Source organism: Crocodylus siamensis, chromosome 13 (genome assembly GCF_052110815.1).
Source record: "Crocodylus siamensis isolate JL-2025a chromosome 13, ASM5211081v1, whole genome shotgun sequence".
Lineage (NCBI taxonomy): Eukaryota > Metazoa > Chordata > Crocodylia > Crocodylidae > Crocodylus > Crocodylus siamensis.
In genome coordinates this window covers 8,424,216-8,442,782 of record NC_143407.1, presented here as the reverse complement: position 1 = coordinate 8,442,782, position 18,567 = coordinate 8,424,216, and the positions used below count along the sequence as shown (strand labels likewise).

The 18,567-nt window shown below is 43.0% G+C and overlaps 1 protein-coding gene across 1 annotated transcript in view; it reads left to right on the top strand.

The window, feature by feature from the left end:
• Window positions 1-18,567, top strand: part of ILRUN (inflammation and lipid regulator with UBA-like and NBR1-like domains) — a 47,421-nt gene that overhangs the window by 21,334 nt on the left and 7,520 nt on the right. Inside the window, exons 3-4 of the mRNA XM_090024992.1 lie at window positions 2,668-2,865; window positions 8,787-9,115. Of these exons, the coding sequence (XP_089881118.1) occupies window positions 2,668-2,865; window positions 8,787-9,115 (527 nt within the window). The remainder of the gene's footprint in view (window positions 1-2,667; window positions 2,866-8,786; window positions 9,116-18,567) is intronic.

Genomic DNA, 18,567 nt, shown 5'->3' with positions numbered 1-18,567 from the left:
GGATTAAAATACATCAGTATTTGAACTGAATCATTTGAACGTTTGATATAAGAAACCGTGAAAATGGACATTTTATCAGTTAGAGGTAATATTATGCTCAGCATCTGTTTCAGGCACCACATTGAACTTCCCTGTGTGGCTGATGTAAGGTGGAAAGAGATTTTTTATATAGTATAATTATGGTAATGTGCAAACATAATTGGCAAACTTATGGACAGTTATGATTGATAAACCCCATTTCTACACCCACATCCTCTTGAATATTTTTCCTTCCCCCAAATTACTGGACCTTCATAAAAGAGAAAGTCCAAACACTTTCAAAAGGATACCTATTTTAAGCTAGATGAATGAAATATTCTTTAGAATATGTTTCCCTTCAGAATCCTTTGGTCTGGTCAGAGATGTGGGTAGAGGGATGAAGGCTTGAGCTTAGACTTCCATGGCTTTTGTGGGTTCCTTTCAAAACCGTGCTTTGTTTTGGCTTCAACCTGGGCTAAAGCCTGTCTTTTTTTTTTTTTTCAATTTAGTTGCAACAAAGTTTGGGTCCAGACCACAGTGTTAAAACTCATTTTAGTTGCAACCCAACTTAACTACTGTGTTGTCATTTGTTAGAACTCTACGGAAGATGTCTTTCATAATGTATATGCGCGCTACTGTTTACGAATAAGCTGGTTTTCGGCCCTTTTGCTTAGTATAGGTTAATACCTGGTCTTTCAATATTGTCATTTCCTTGTGTACTAAAAGACCAGGTTGTATAGTAGCACTATTTCCTAAAAAGCAGTGGACTTCAACCAACTTATTTCCTTTTCCCACTGTGTGCCCAGCTGCGGCTAACTCCACAGGATGATTATTACGATTTATCATCTTCCTAAGAGATGCATGTACTGAAATAAAAATGAAACAACGATTATGTCATTCTGTGGTGCTTAGCTGCAGCACTCTAGACGCCTAGCAAATTTAAAGGTTTTAAAACTGAGAAAAACCCCCACATAAATTATTTAAGCCAAACTACGTTGCTAGGCCGCTAACCCTTTCAGACAAGTTTTTTCACTCTGCCTCCCATAATCCACATTGCAAGTCCAGCTAAACTGCCTGAAGCCTCACTTACTAGTCCCTCCCCAGCCCCCATATGCTATTTTCTAACTGTAGAAAATCCAGGGAGCGCTGCCTTGCTCCCGTTCCATATATCCCACCTCGATGCTTCCTCTGTTTAAGATTTTCAGTCTGTGTTGCAAACCCACTAATAATGGGGACTTGCCTGCAGGACCAGGTACTTCGGCTGTGTCCTTACTGCAGCATCTCCAGAGAACTGATTATTTTGGTAGATCAGCTATCAGTGTCACTCTGTCAAGGTGTCCTTGGGCCACTACAGGAATGTACTGTTACTGTCTCAGAATAGGCTTACAATAAGTCCATGCTGCTCTGCAGCCACAGATTTCCGTAACGTGCTTCTGTCATTTTCAACCATAGCGAATGCATTACCAACAGCCGAGAAACCAAATTTAATCGGTCTGGTTCATATTACATCATCAGAAAAGGTTTGAAGAGCAGTGGCGCCCCAGAAACCTTTTCTGAAGATGCTTTCAGACTCTGCCAGATGTTTCAGAAACACTTTCCCCCCCCCCCTTTGTCTGCTCACACTTGTCTCTGACTCCTTCCTGAAGCTGCTGTTTTCCCTGCTGCAGCTGTCCCCAGGAACACTCTCTTCCATCTCTTCATGCTGCAGTGTTAGTCCCTGGTACTGCAGGCTAAACTTGGATCTCTGCAAGATTGTGTTCGGAGTTCAGTCCACACATGTACAAGGCTGGGAAGGCAATTTGAAGCAGAAAGGAGAAACACAGCAATGCAGAAAATTACTCTCGGGTTCATAAATGGGAAGTACAAAAACTGTTGGCTCCCCCTGAAGCTGCCAACAAACAGAGAAAGGAGCAAGACTGCCAGGAGGAAAATGTTTCCTATTAATAACATTGTTGAAGTTCTGAGAAGAGGTGGAGGGGAAAAACTAGGCCAGATGAGTGCAGCATGTCTTCAACGTAGCTAAAATGGACAAGAATGGCATCACAGGTGCCCCGCTAATATATCGAGGGCTGTTTGCCTCTGTTAAACTGTAACCGTGTTTCCTGCTTTTAAAGGATTTATTGTTCTGTGCGTTTTTCCTTTCAGTTGGCCACGTGATGCAACAGTGATATTTTGAATGAAAACCTGGTCTCTTCCTCCTCTCCTGTCACCCCTGGCTGTTTGTGTGGGACCCCAACTCAGCCGGTGTCTGTTAGAATATAGACAGATGTAACAATTGTACTGGGGTCAAATGATTCCCCTATCAACTGTTGTGATAACTGTATATGTGCCTGCCTGTGGGAATACAAGTCTAGCAAAACTGTTGCAGTGAGTTGGGGTTAAATTCAAAGTGGTTTAGTTAGTTTGTACCACTCCAGAAATATGCAGTGGTAACAGCTTATGTTATAATAGCCTATGCATGGTCCTTTGTTTTGCAAAGTTAAAGTTACCTCTGTCCGTAGCCTTACACAGCTTGGTGTCTCCTTGACTGTTCGCAGGGCAGCACAACGTTGTTTATCTGTAGTTGATCGTCCTTCCAAAGCAAATAATGCAAGGCTTCTTTAATTATTTCGTCGCTCACACATAACACCATCTTCTGCTCAAACCCAGGGACAGAGGCGTGGCCACCAGGGGTTTGTCTAAAGTACGTCGGGGGAGACCAGTTTGGCCACGTAAACATGGTGATGGTCAGGTCGCTAGAGCCCCAGGAGATTGCAGATGTCAGCGTTCAGATGTGCAGCCCCAGTGCAGCCGGAATGTATCAGGGACAGTGGCGCATGTGCACCGCCACAGGACTCTATTATGGAGGTAAGTGATCCCTTTCCTTGCTGTTCAGGCTCTGGTTTGTAATGTTCCCACAATATGCAAGGTAGGAGTCTTCCTTATTTTATCGCTGCTGTTTAGATACTTGCTTGCATCCCTGATGCTTTTCTGATATCCAAATGATGATCAGATGAGAGAGCACATTTTATTCCTGTGTGCTTTATTGCAGCGGCTGTCAGAACAATGTTACCCTCTGGCAGTGTGTGAAGAGCAATGGCCGTTTGATTGTGGAGGCCCTTGGTTTGTGTTCTGTCAGGGCTGACTTCAGAACTGTCCCAGTCAGCCAGTGACCATCCCGTTCATTCTGAAGCCTGTAAAATTTGTATCGACTAGCTCCTATGGGAAGTAGAACAGTAGGATGACGCAGCCCTGCCACTTCTGAGTGACTAGATGCATCTTTTCCATCTGTTACGTGCGTTCCTTTGAGGCTAGCTCAGGGTTATTGTCTAATTTTTTTTTTTCAGTTCAGGGCTTTGTCCAGTGCATTTCTAAAAGATTGGAGCAAAGAGCCTTCTGCCAGTTTCACTGAGAGAGAGACTTACAGTCTAGTAAAGGTCCTTGTTGTTTTCTTTTCAAACTTAAAGCTGATTGGTACTGAGTACTATTGAAAAACCAGGCTGCCTATTTTCAGTACCCAGATATGGACTTTGGAGCCTAATTTGGCTTGTTTAAGCTAGAAAGTTGTGTACTGCTTTCCTGGTAATGGCTTATTTAAAGCAAATACAAGCCCTATACTGGGCACACCATGTTATTGTTATAAAAGTGCTTCTATGTTACAGAATTTCACGTCATGGAAGGAGACTATTTTACAGTACAAGTCACTGATATCAATGTACAAGCCCTGGGTGAAATCCCGGCCAAACCATAGTTAGTCATAATGGTAAAAATCATGAACGGCGTGTGCCCCCAATGGCTGGGGGGGCACAGTGGCGGTAGTAAGCGGGAGCTCCCACAGACGCTGCCAGTACTGTTGGTGACCACCCGCAGATGCCGCCGGCGGTGCCTTTTAGTAGGGGGTGTACCACCACGCTCAGGGGGTGCGCATGCTTGTCACCCCGGAAAAAATTCAGTGTAGATCAGCCCTAACTTCATGTACCTAGTTTTGGAAAAGTATATGACATAGTATTTAGCCCCTGGGATATTTTAGCACTACCCGAATTTAAATAATAAATAACCCACTAGCATCGTTCACAGGACACTTAATTCCCTGGAGACTTGAAGCTAACCTTTATTGGCATTAACGGCTAGTAAGAATATTGTTAACACGACTTTCATGGTTTTTTGGCGGTTGGAGTGCCCTGGCAACATGGGGGTCAAATGAGAAATATTACCACCAGGGGATAAAATAATTATTCATGCACATAACTCCATGCTTCTTGAACAGAGCTGTTAGCAGATACAAGCCTTTTCAAAAATATTTTGGAAAAGGATATGCTCTCATTGCAGGGATGAGCTATAACTTTCTCTATTTTGGTTTCAGTTCAGAAAGCCTGCTTAACTTGCACTTGCCTTTGTCGCAGGACTGTATAAAGGTGCACAACTCTTATTTACAAGGCTCATTTGGAAGTGAAGTGTTCAAAAGGATTTTAAATTTCCTTAACCCTTCTATTGCTCTGTCTGGTATTTTTGTTGCTGAGTTCAAACCATAGGTTTCGCTGTGCCAAATGATATCTTTTGAAGCAGAGTATTAGTCCTGAGGAAAGACGACGCCCTCATAATGGATAATCGGTTTATTGCTGTATCCTTTGGATCTGTGGAATTTCTTCCTGATCTCTCGGTATGATCAGCTGACTCCCTGAAGCATGAGATTTGATTATTCACAACTTGCATAACTACAAGTGTAGTTGGTCATAAAATTGCTACTGCTTGGAATGTGGGAGTAATTTTATTTGTAAAAGCATCCCCTTGTCATTTCCGAGTCTAGGGCATGGAAAGGAAGCTTCCTTTCAGGTGACTTCTAATAGATGGTAATATTCAGGTCCCCACTCACATAATCTCTTCCCCTTTGGAGTTGGTGCTGGCTATTTTCACTAGGGGTGTCCTTCTAGAAATGGGTGGAGTAGCTTGTGGTGACTACCTCTCAGGTTTTTAAGCATCGAGGGAGTACAATTGCCATGCTATAGTATTCCCTACTCCATTATTAAAGGAATCCTCTTGTCAGAGCCTGGCAAAGACTCAAACTGGCTTCCTCGAGTCATTTGGAGCTACTTGAGTATTAACTGGAGGTATACAAAATCCTAGAACTCTTGGTTCCAAAATGATACCCTTTATTAGTCCAACTTGGAAATCGCAAGAAAATTGACCTTTTTGCAAGCTTTCAGGATCAAAGTCCTTTCATCAGGCTCTGGGAAAAGTACAGATGGTACAAGATGGTAAAACGTCCCCATAGGTAGACTAGAGGCATGCATTTACAACAACGTGACATGCTTGTCTTCATTCCCGGAACAAAATGTGCTATTTTACAAGCTCCCCAGCTCTTGCTGGTCTGAAGTGGTCAGTCCCAGAATTCATCTGACACCAAGCCACTGAACACCAATATTTTCAAATCTAGTTTGGATAATTTAATCTCTTTTTACACAATCGCTGAGTTGGGGGAGCATGGTGGGGCCCCCCAACGCGCTCCCTGGCAGACCCGGAAGTGGACCAGCAGTTCAATCAACTAATCCAATCACTGTCCCCGATTCGGGCCGAATCCAAATCGTATAGGGCCCGTTTTGCACAGCCCTAGTAAATGCTGCCTTATGTCTACTGTACTAGGGGAAATGACGTAAGTTGAGGTGATTTAAAAGTTCATGAGTCGTATCTCCTTTCCCATAGGAGTGTTTCAGAAAAGATCAAGATGTTACTTCTCTGGAAATAATAAACCTCAGGATTAATGTTTAGTTGTAAGTTCCTTGGAACTTAGTGACAAAATCTTTCACATTCCCTTCAGCTCTTTAGTGGGAACTCCTTTGCCTTATACTATTGCAGCAGGATGTTCAAGACACGTTGTATTTTTTCCATAGGTGAACCTTGAGCCAGTTAGGTAATGCATGCTTCTTGTTTAAAATTAATAGGCCCAAAGGGGTGAGGGATACTAGTTGGTCCTATTGCAAAATGGCACAGGACAGATCATCATCCGGTAATTCCTGTTTGATGGAGATCAAGTCTGCGGTGAATTTTGTGAAGGCCTGGCTGTTTGGCACACTTAGAGAAAATATCGTTGATACTTAAAAGAAACCTAACAAATTAGTGCCCCGGCTTCTGTGTATAATGTATGAAATGTAGCCTCTCCCTTGATATTTGGAGAAGCAGAGACATGGCTTTTGTCCCCCTTTGAAACTTCTGAAGGGCAGCATAACAATGTGAAGAATTAGGGAAATTACTCACCTTAAAACAAATGCTAGCAGGGGAAAAAACTGCTTCCTCCTTCCCTGACCTTTTGGGTTCTTATTTCAAGTTTCAATGTAAGCACCGGGGAAATTACGGCAGGACGGGGAAGGAGCAGCCGTGCTAGGGAGTAATGATTTCGTCAGTTGTTTCAGGTCAAATGGCTAAACTCTGGGCTTGGCAGGTAAGGTAAAGCAAGTGATTCTTTTCAAATACTTACAGCACTTGTCAGTCTGAGCAGGTTTTTGACTGGGAATAATCAGAAGCTGTTTAGACACCCAAATGTAGCAGTTCCCTTTTAAACAGGGGAGGAAACTAATAACATGTAGAAATCTCTCTGGCCTTTGCTGAGTTGCAGACAAGGTTCTTTGGGTAAACCTGATCTCTTTTTATTAGACCAACGAAAATAGTTGGAAAATCTTTTTCTTTGCAAGCTTTTGGGTACAAACACCTCTTCTTCAGGCGGAGGAAGAGTGTGTGTACCCAAAAACTTGCAAAGAAGAATTTTTCCGACTATTTTAGTTAATCTAGTGAAAGAGACCGCATCTACCCAAAGAACCTGGTCTGCCTCTGTCCTTAGACCTACACGGCTACGACCAACATGGAAGATTTGCTGAGTTGCCATGCTAAATGCTATTGATGTCCTCAGGTAGAAGGTGAGGAGTTCGTTGCTGTACTGTAACAGCAGATGGCACTGCCTCCCCGCTTGCCAAGCCCCCTTGCTGAACGCTGCTGACTGTTACTGAGCCAGAAAGAGTCTTCTGTAAATGTCATTGCATTATGGGACTGGGCTGGGTTTAGTCTAATTGGCTCTGCCTTTTTGGAGTCCTTACTGTTGTTTCTTAGAGGGATTTGAACATCAGCTGGGTATTTGGGTGTTTAACCAGCCGTACATTTGTTATGCGCAACTAAGACGGCCAGTTAGGAAATTGGAAGGCAAGGTGCTATATGTGAATCCCGTTTTTTAATTGTTTTGTAAATTAAGCACAGCTAAAACCCTGCCAACTATATGATTGAATGTAAAAAGCAGCATTAATGACCAGACTGAATTGCAAAGAAGCCTGCTGTCTTCTTCGTCTAGCCCAGCGTTTCTCAGCCCACGGGTGATGGTCCAAAAGTGGGTAGCAAGACTGTATGAAAGGGTAGTGAGCAAACCTTTAAAAATGGATTAATCTTTAAAGGAGAAAAATGTAGGGAAGCCGTGGCTTTTCCCTGGCAGGTTGACAGAGTTCTTGCCTGCAAGGGGCTGCTTGGGGGCCTCTTATGCCCCACATACCCACCCCCAACCCCACACACTGGAGGGGTTGCGGGTGGGGGACACTGGAAGGCCGGGGGGGGCTGTTTTCTACTTAAACTATTTAAATGGGATTGGCCGTCAATGTTTACAAATGCATCCTGGTACAAAAAAGGTTGAGAACCACGGCTTGAGCTCGCTCACATGCTCTGATCAAGTAGCTGAAGGAAAACCAGGTGCTTAACTACATGTATCATGCTAGGTTCATTTATCGGTCTTTTTGAGATGCCATAAGGTAGCTGGTTTGTCTTCTAAAAGAAGACAAGCAAGGACATTTTAATGCAAAAAGCTCCTACTACAACTTTGAGAATGTAAATGTACAAGTCAGAAAGCTAATTGATAGAAACCAGGTATTCTGTATGTATAGTGGTATAAACGGAAGTTTTATGGTAATGCATAATAGCACCTTTGTGCAGGGGACAGTTTCATCCTATACGGGACCACTGGTAGTTTCCTAACATTTTATTTCAGTTTTCACCATAATGTTGCATGAAATAGGAGAAAATGTGGTGAGGTGCCAAAGGTAGTTTGTCAGCCTATTGCCAATATTTAGAGCTGGAAATGGAAGTCGGTGAAATGCATGATTATAAACCCAGCTACGCTGAACTATCGAGTAGTAAGTTATGACTCGTATAACAGACCCTGGCATGGTTTGCTGCATAAGAGCAGAGGACTGGGAGTAGAGCCCCTTGGGTTTTGTTTGCATCTTTCCCTCGGCAGTCCTATGTGGTCTTAGGCAAGTCATTTATGCTCCCTTATTGTTTCAGATTTGTATGAACCCAGCTGAAATGTGTCTTCCTGGGATTTGTTGTTTGTTTAGTGCTAGGCAGCTGTGCTGAGGAGTTTGGTGAGAAGAGCACTTGCTGCTGCCTTGGAGGTGTTAGTGCTTGACAGACAACAGTTAAGCCTTTAAAATGATCGACTGAAACTGCAACACATCTGCCAGAAAGGTTGGCCCTGCACTGTCCCGGAGTGCCACTTCAGTCCCCTTCTGTTCTGCTCTGCTCTGCCTTCATGCTTCCTGCCCTATCTCCTGCTGTGCAGCCTATCTCCTCCCTGATCTGCTGCGTGCTATGCAGAGGTTGTCTGGGCCACTTGCGGCACTCACGTTGCAGGTTGGCCACCCCTAGGCTGAAAGCTGCTGTGCAAGGGCAGAATTTTGTGGTACAAGTAGCAGAAGAAGAATCTCTGTTCCCTGTAAATTGTATCTAGTGCTGACCAAAGTGTCCTTCACTTTTTCCAGATGTCATCTGGGTGATCCTCAGTGTGGAAGTTGGAGGACTTCTAGGAGTAACGCAGCAGCTGTCATCCTTCGAAACAGAGTTCAACACACAACCACATCGCAAGGTAGAAGGAAACTTTAACCCGTTCGCCTCACCACAGAAGAACAGGCAACCAGATGACAACAACCTAAAAGACCCTGGGGGTTCCGAGTTAGGCACAATCGGCAAAAACACGTGGGGGCCTGCTCCTGACCAAATCGAACAAGATCAGAACGGACTGTCACAAAACTCTGTAAATCTCTCCCCCAGCAGTCACTCGAACAACTTGTCAGTAGTGACGTACAGTAAGGTAGGTGCCCTGGGAGAACAGGAGAATGGGTAGGTGATGGCCATAGTGTGTACTGTGATAGTCCTTCGTTGCAAACTGCGAAGCCCTCCCTTCTGCCTCCGCCAGACTTGCTAAAGAAGGTTCTGATTTAAGACTGTATAACTCTGCCAGCTCCTCACGTTATTAAAATCCCTTTGCAGCCAATAGACTCTACCAGACCCACCTTCTTTTAAAGTCCTTCTCAAAGTTAACTATATCGTGTCTGGGTGCTTTAACTAACAGTGGTTGGAGCCCGTGCCAGCCACTCAGTGCACGGAAGTCAGTCTCTCTGCAGCAGTGCTCCTGACTACTGTAGATGATGATAAAATCCTAGGCTTCATCCAGATTATTTCTTCATTGTAACAGAAGAGGGAGAAAAATGCCCAGCTCAACATTTGAGTCCCTGGAGCCATGTTTCAGGAATAGTCAGTTATAGGATTGTTCCTGTCTCTCTGCACTTGTTATGAATTGTAGTTGATTTTTAAATTGCCATTACTTTTAATTGCCCTAAGAAGTTTGCTTGATGGATGCTAATAAGTCTGAGTAATATTTTGACTATTTATAGCTGCTTGTGTGTGAAAAATGAATTGCAGGATTATTATTTACACTTCAGAATCTTGTTAATACCAGAAGCATGCCAAGGTGTGTACTGTCCTGTGTCAAAACTAGTTGATTTTAAAATCCTTTAAACATGCCTATTGTACTTTAAGCAGGCTATGTAGGACAATAACACTCGGTTGCTGAATGATTTAATAAAGCCCTCATATTAGGAACCGCAGTGCTGTAGGTGAACTAACTGGATAAACTGCCTCTGATGATATACACACAAATCCATTCTTAAGTACACTGCTTTGTACTGAGGTCACACTTCTTTTTTCTGACTCTTTCTTTCTTACAGCAAGCAAGTAGGATGCAACTGGTTCAAAAAACCCCATCAATCGCCCTCTTCATGTTATACACTTGAAACCAATGATATGAGACTTATTGGGTCCAGCTTCAAGATAAGATGTTCCTTGATCCTTAAAAGGTGGAACTGGGTGTTTGAGGGAATTTGTAGTGACACAGAAAACCTTTAACCTGCCAATGCAAAGCTAGCCCAGATTAATAGTTACTGAAAACTGTTACCGTATGATGATTGCTTGGTGGGTCTCAGTGGACAGTGGTCTCCTCACAAACCACTGCTCTGTCTGCACAGAAAAAGCCAAGAACCAGTGTACTACCCATAGTCAGGGCAATAAGCAGAGCTCAAAATGATTCCCCATAACAAAGTTGAGGGACATTGGTGGCATACTGTGGGGGAAACTACACTGCCATTGTCTCTGTTACATGCCCTGAGTAGAGGGCATCCAGGATTGTGTAACTGAATGCCCTTTCAGAAGCGCTTCAATCACATGAAAAGAACTAAGATGAAAATCAGGTAAGGTCTGTTTCCTTATTTAGGTCAGAAGCCGGATGCATATGTCAGCATTTCACAGTTAAAGTGCATCCAGTCCTAATTTAGGTCACATTACACATGGTTATCCCAGTCTTAAGGACAAGCTTTTGGCTAAGCTTGGGGATTTAGTGCCTGGACACTGCAGGTGCTGGATTTGATTGTGTCTACCTGACTTGCATCTCTAATCGAGTGCATGGATAATTTCTAAGACTTCCAGCTGCAAAGTGGTTGATTTAAAAAAAAAAAAAAAAAAATGAGTTGGGGGTTTTTGGCAGAAATAACTTCCTTCCAGGAGCATGATGTATTAAAATTGGCCCGTGAGGCCCACTTGGACTCTTTCCAGCTATTAAAACCACTATACCATTTCATACAGGGTAGCACAACTGAGTCATTAATGATTAAGGGGCCCACAATTTATATCAGTGTAAGAATGGCAACTTGTTTTGACGAGCTGTATCGGAAACCTAGGAATGCAGTATTAGAGTGTATTGGGAGAAATGTGGTGCACCATTTTAAGAACCATCTTTTTCTAATTGCCTGATTGTGGTACGTAGTGACAACCAGCATGTTTGGTCCTTGGTGTAACAACAATAACGAGCTGAACCACAACTTGGATAAACAAAAGAGGATGGTATCTTGAACCATGATTATATTAAACTTAATAATCTAGGCTAATGCAACATGATCATTAGTCTTTTCTGATGTGAATCATTCTAATCTAGTTTCAGGAAGCGGTCAGTCTCGTTTTTTAGTGTTCTTGTGGTCTAGCTGGCTACTTTCACGCATCCATTTTTGAAAGCTGGTTTTGATACCTTTTTGCCTGAGAGCAGGTAAGGGACTTTGCTTACAGTGTAACTGTAATGAAAGTTTCCTCAGGTACTCAGTAATTGCTGTTCCTTTTCACCAACACACAGATACCAGCCTCTGTTAGTCCTTTTTTATCTAGCAGTGCTTGATATGCCAAGTTTTGTGTTTTTGTTTTAGGTTTGCTTGCAGAAACTCTAATATTCTTGGTACAAAAAGCATCGCAGGTGAAGTGCTAGTCCTTCCATCCTGGAGAAAGCCAAATTTGATTGAGGTTTGATATTACTGCGTTTGGATGTATCTGTCTAGGATGCGGGGTCTTCGTATTGTTTCATTGTCGTTCAGATGCAGGGGTGTTTGTTACAAACTGATGATTGCAAACACTTGGATACTCTTTCAATGGTGACTTTTTTTCCTAGTAGAATGTGAACATTATCAACTGAAGAAACCTCTACACAAAAAACAATATGGAAGACTAGAAAAGGTACCATATATGTTGTCCAAGTAAGCAACATTGACATACTGTCACGTTGAAAGGGCTGGTATTAAATCTGAAGCATATTGATAGGATCCTTTGTCAGTGCTTGACGTAAGGTAAAATATTTTCTGCATACGTTCGCACACTCCATGGGGATGCCGGGTAGGCAGCTGTGTAGGGAAATGACCAATTCCTCTGCGTCCACATGCCCTTAAGGTCTTGGTCTCAGTCTCTATCTGTGGTAGTGGTAGACGGGTAGCTATATGCTACCTTGCTTTGCTTGAAGTCATAATTCTGCTTGAAACACAGTGGGCTGATAGTTGGCTTATTGGTAACTTGCCTGTCCTGAGTGAACAGGCTGATCGAGCATTAGTAGAAGATAGAAGCTAGTTTTAACGGCTGGCTTCAGAACAACCGAAAACCCGTTAGTAGCAGGTACTTAGGTTAGCACAAGGCTAATCTTTCCTTTATGTGGGCAACTGTCCTAACTGCAGCTATCATTTTCTAAAAATGGCCTCCAGGGAAAGAATTCAACTTTAAGCCTGATCTCCTCCTCCTCCTCTGCTGTTTCCTTTGCTGTTCGGTTGCTCAGGCTTTTTAAATTGGTTCCTGCACCTACAGGATTTATGTGAAGCAATGGCTTTTTCCTTAACAGAGTAAAGACCAGCCAGTTTCCGTAGTTGTTTTGACTAAGGACCTTGCCCTGAAAACCTGCCTGCAGCTTCTGTCTACAGACAAAAGGAGGTGGAGTTGGGTTTTCATTTCCAGAAATAATCATCAAGGATCTTTTATGCTCGTTCGTTGTTTGGGCTTACAGGAGCAGCACCTCTCTGAAAGTTGTGGTAGAGATCAAGTCAAGCAAAGTAGGATACCTAACACGGAGTATTTTTGACATCATAAATTTGGAAAGCGAACCATATGCAAGCCTTTAACCATTCAGATCTGACCTGATCTCATGCTGCTGTGCAAATGGGAAATCTTTCTGGAAAGGGGGCTATTCCCTTGAGATAAGCACAGTATAGTAGTTTTTTTTACATCTGGGTCTCTTTGTGTTTAACTGGAGAGGAAGAAGGGCTCCTTAGGGACACTTCGGAAGCATTAAACCACCTCACCAGCAGATGGTGTGCACATACCTTCTGGTAAGCACTGTGCTTTACCATCTGTTTTAGCTGTATATCCCTTGTCTCTGGGGGGCTTAAGCTGTGCTCTGGCTTCTGAGTAGTCTAAAGGGCGAGTGGTCTTCTGCAACTTGATCACAAGACTACCTGGGAAGGTTTTATTTCAGGGTGGCAGTAACGTAAGATTTTGCAGCAAAAGGGGAAAGTTTTGGCTTATTTGATTGAGCACATGGATACAGCTTAGTACAGGCATACCTCGGAGATATTGCGGGTTCGGTTCCAGACCACCGCAATAAAGCGAATATTGCAATAAAGCGAGTCACACGGATTTTTTGGTTTCCCAGTGCATATAAAAGTTATGTTTACACTATACTGTAGTCTGTTAAGTGTGCAATAGCATCATGTCTAAAAAAAACAATGTACATACCTTAATTAAAAAAGACTTCATTGCTAAAAAATGCCAGGTGAGCAAATGCCGTTGGAAAAATGGCGCCGACAGACTTGCTCAACACAGGGTTGCCACAAACCTTCAATTTGTAAAAAACGCAATATCTGCGAAGCGCAATAAAGCGAAGCGCAATAAAACGAGGTATGCCTGTAAATCTATGTTTTATTCTCTAGCTTCATAATCTTGGGCAAGGCCTTCTAACAAATTTGCCTCTGCTCCCTTTCCCACCCCCACCCCCCGGGCTTATAAAAGGGAGTGGATTCCTAGCCGGGTTTAGTGAAGCATTTGGAGATCTGTAGCATAAGGGGTGGGTGAAGTTTATCAGAAGCATCATTTTTAAGTGCTGCAAGTGCATAAGAGCAGCCCAGGTGTTAGTGGCATTGGGGCCTTCCAGCAGGAAATCTGGAAAAATTCCCAGCAGTGCGGTTGCACTGGTGTTTGCAACAGAGGAAGCTTTTGTCAGACAGTGCTCTGGCACTTCCAGTGTCTTAATGGTCGTGATTAACCTGCTGGTCCAAAAAGGGCCAGCAGCTGTTGTACCTTGTCTTCACTGGTGCTTCTAGCGCAGCTAAATGAGGGCAAGCCATCTTTTAAAATTCCCTAGTGTAGACCAGGCCCTAGTGACATGCAGACGTGCCGTCTGCTGCTTGAAGCAGGCAGGCACATTGAGATTTCACACTTGAAACGTTTGAAATACTTCCATACAGGAATGTGGAATCTGGACCGTGGATGGTTTGAACCAAAATTACATGAATGAACACTTCATTTTTCTAAAAATGGTAGAACAATGAGGCCGTCATTTATTAAAACAAAGTGGACGCTGTTTTGTTGTTTCCACAGTATAGTTAGATAGTCGGCTACAGATCTAGGCCCAGTTTCAGGACAGCAGTTTAACATGTGTTCAACTCCTTCCCATTTAAGTTGACTATTAAGCATGATTAGCTTCAAGCTTGTGCTTAATCCCTTAAAGATAAGCATATGCTTATGTGCTCTCCTGAATAGTGATGGGCTGAATTCCTGCCCAGATGTGTGGATTTTGTTCTCCCACTTGGCAAAGGTGGTCTTTTTTTCTCCCCGCTGTGTTATCAGAAGTGCTGAAGCCAACATGGTTCTATTTTATTTACTTCCTCCTTTGATCCCAGTAATGTTGCTAGGAGACACTACTGCACTGTTATCTCTGTCTCTTTCCAAGGGAAGCACAGAGCATGCTTATAATCTCAGGAAAATCTTTTAATGAATTGCTGAAGTGATGGACAGCAAACCTTTTTTTCCCTGTGAAATAACTGGGGAGATCAGATGCTCGAGATAATGCAATGGGCGTGAAACTCATCTGTTTCAGGTGTCTTGGCCGTTACTTGGAAATCCTAGGTTGTCCTGACACACTGCTAAAGATAACTTTTTTTTTTTTTCCAAATGTTTTAATATTGTCCCTTGCATTTAAAACTGCTCCAGGGGCAATCAAATATACACCTTGGTTTCATGGAGTTCTTAAGGGTTCATCATGAGAGAAATCCTACACCAGGTTCTGTAAGTTTGGGAACTGTATGTGAAAGCCCAGATCATGCATATTTTAGCAATGCACATCCCTATTCATTTCAGTGGTGTCCTGCAGTTACCCCCATATAAAATAGCTGGCAAAATCTATGCCATAGCTCAGGACTACCTAAATTGGTTAAGTTATTCTGTGCACCCAGGCCACCTTAAATTTAACTTGCGTAGGTACTGATTTAAAGCCTGAAGCTCTACATTGGGGTGGGCAAAATGCGGCCCACCAGGCCATTCTATCTGGCCCGTGGGGCCCCTAAAAAATTTAGAAAATTAATATTTATCTGCCCTGGACTGCCTGTCATGCGGCCCTCGATGGCTTGCCGAAACGCAGTAAGCGTCCCTCTGCCCAAAATAATTTCCCGCCCCGGCTCTACATGCATCTTTCGTGGTGTGTTTCTCCCACAGATTTCAGTTATAAATCTAGCATCAAACTTGAACCTGCTTGTTAAATAGACAAAAAAGTCCCATTGAAAAGCCTTTTAACTTGTTTTTGGTTTTAACTTAATTTGAAAATTGCTGTTGCTTGCCAGTGCACACTTCTTCCAAAGGTGTGCCACTCCAGTTTGATAATGGGGGAAACCTTATTTTTAGATTGGTAACTGCTCTTTAGACTCAGTCAACTTTAGTAAAAGTGGCAGAAAGCCCCACTGAAGCACCTGATCTATACTTCTCAGTGGCTGTAACACTTTGCTTCTTCCCATAAATCACTGTTTTTTTTAAAAAGTGCAAGCAGCCTAAAAGGCAGGAATAGTTCAGGCAGCTTACCTAGATTTCAGGGAGAGATGGGAGGGTTGGGGGAGGTGTGCAGAGGGGAACGAGAACGTTGGGGCTGCAATGGTACCTGGTATTTCTCTTATTCCTAGAGTCTTGAGGCTTTCCTTCTGGGGCAGAAGATATGTTCCTGTGACTCAGATGTTCAGCCTGGATTAGATATTTAGGCTTGAGAAGGGCTCTAGCTAGCCAAAAGAGCTGATATAGAACTAAGAAGAAGTCACAAGCTCCAAATGGCTATTTACTATGAGCCTGTGCCAATTGCAGAACTCCTTAGTAGCATCTATGGGTTATACAGGGTCTTCATCAGGTCCTTGTGAACAACCTAAGTTCATGCCCTTAAGGTCTCGGTCTTGGTCTCAGTCTCTGTTAGAGGCAGTGGGGGGCGGGGGGGGGGGGGGAGGGAGTTTAAAAATGCACAAGGATTTTATGAAGACCCTGTATGTACTTGAACCCTTTGCAAGCTAGTTTGCTTTTCTGGTGAACATCTGACATAGCTAAACCAGTTACTTGCATCTAAATCAACCTGATGGCCAGGTGAACTGTGGGAAGATTCTTAACTTCCCCTTAGTCCTAGCTGCCACATTGTATTTGCGTAGCGCGCAGAGAAAAAAAACATGTACTAAACACTCTGTTCTTCTGTTTGCGTTCAGTTTACATAAGCAAGTCAAAAGAGCTCAGGGTAGTTTGCAGAAGCACTGACCAGGAACGGCCCAGAAAATGAGGAGGAGGAGAAGGGGGACTTGTAGTGTTATCTGATGCTGCCATCGGTGTACACTGGGAGACTCTCTTTTGTATTGGTTTGCATCCATGCATCGAAAGTTCATGTTTCTTTTAATGTTAAAAGTGTACCTTTTTATATCCATCTAAATTCAACCACACACAAAGGTGAAATAAAGATAGTTGTGTGAACGTTTGTGTTGTGGTGGTTTGTAAAAGGTTAACTCTGAGATGAAGGGGGCTGATTTTTTTTTTAATGCTTTTAACGCCAAAGCTTTTACAGTTGCCATGCTGTGTTCTCGGGAGATTCCATTCCAGCTTGAGACGGGATGTATGTAGAGTTTGCCCTGTATTCATTTGGCCTCACTTTTAGCCTGGGTTTGTTCCTAGCATGAGTTGTAGACTAACATGCAGGCTTAGAACAGACGAATTGCCTGCCAATGGAGTATCCAGAAGAGTTCAACTCTCGTTTAGGTACCAAATGGAAGTAGTTGGTATTCTCACTGCGAAAGCTGCCTTTGTTTTGAAAAACCCAACCTTCTTCCCCCCAGCCCCAATATTTATAAACCTGCATACTCCATGCGTTTCACTGTAAAATTGTTCATTTAATTCCTGGAAGATGCAGGGAGGAAAATTGGAGACTGACTTTGTAACGGTGAAGTTGAACTGATCATAGTCAATCTTGTGTAATGGTCTCATTTTGGGGGAAGGAAAATGCAGATCAGTTTCTCAGTGGAAATGTCACAAACTTTGCAAATGCATGCCAAATTATGTCCTTTATCTTTTGAGCACCATCCTCCTCAAACTTTGTGGTTCTTTTTGCTGGGGACTTTGATGGGTTGAGACCATATGAAAGGTAGATGCCAAAAAACTGTTAAGTCTTTGTCTGCCTTTTATTATACAGTCTTCCATGCGGGGACTATGTCTATGTTAAACCAGTAATGCCCTTGGCCTTAATCAGAAGAACCAAAACAAGTCATTACAGCTGTTGTACTTGAATCGTTTTTAATAGCACAAAACATGAACGAATCGTACAAAAATAAGCTCTGCAGGTAAGTGAGATATAGTGGAGGGCTTTGTATATACAAAAACCGTAAGCACAGAGGCTGCTGTTCATAGAAAATGCCCAGTGCCAAGAGAAACCTGTTCAGAAGTCACCTTTCAAGTTCAAGATGGTTCTGCAACAGTCTAATGGTAAGAGACCCAGCCTACAGCTGTCGATTAAACCAATGGCATTTCATAGGTCTGTAACACTCAGGCTGGGCTTCCCAAGCTCCGGGTGGTTCTGCAGCTTATCACTTTGATGCTTCATAGAAAATCTCATTAGCTTTTTGCTACATTTCTTGGTTTGTCTTTCTCTGTTTATTGCATGGATCGGATAAGTCTTCCTTGCAACTGTGAATAATGCAGCACACACATGCTCTCTCTGTTGTAGAACCAAGTATTGTAGTGTTTTAACTGAAGTGTGTGCCACAAATTTACATCGCATTGCTGTGGCTTTTGGGCTCCTGAGCCAGGCAGAGCTGAGCGTTGCTGTTTTAGGGGTTAAATCTTTTCTCGCTCTAAAGATGAGTCAGAATCCAGCTTTAAGATCCTAAATAGTTAACAGAATTGTGTAGATTTAAACTAAACCCCGTCAAAAGCCAGAGTTGAAATACTTTCTCCCCTCACATTTTGTGTTAAGATCTAAGGACAGGATTATTATTCTTGTGACATTTAAATTTAGTAACATCCACAGGGGCTTTTGGTGCTTGCAAGGGGTAGGCTGAGAGCTGGTATCTGTTTCTAACTCCTGACTTTAGAGCAGTGGAGGGAGTTTGTGGGTGTGCGTGTGCCTATGATACTCGCATCCCAGTAACAAAGCATTTTCAGTGTCTCTGTAATGTGTTTATTATAAAATGAACTAGGCATTTTGACTCCAGGGCCCCTACATATGCACAGGCTACTACACATGCAGCCCTTTAAGGCAACACGTGCACAAGCAGAATCTGTGCAGCCTAGATGAAAGTTTTGTGTAATGCTTCCACAAGCTCGCCATCACCTTTTAGAGAGGGCTAATGCCAGGTGGCCTTGAAGCACTGCAAAACCCAGCTTCTGTATAAGCATGACACA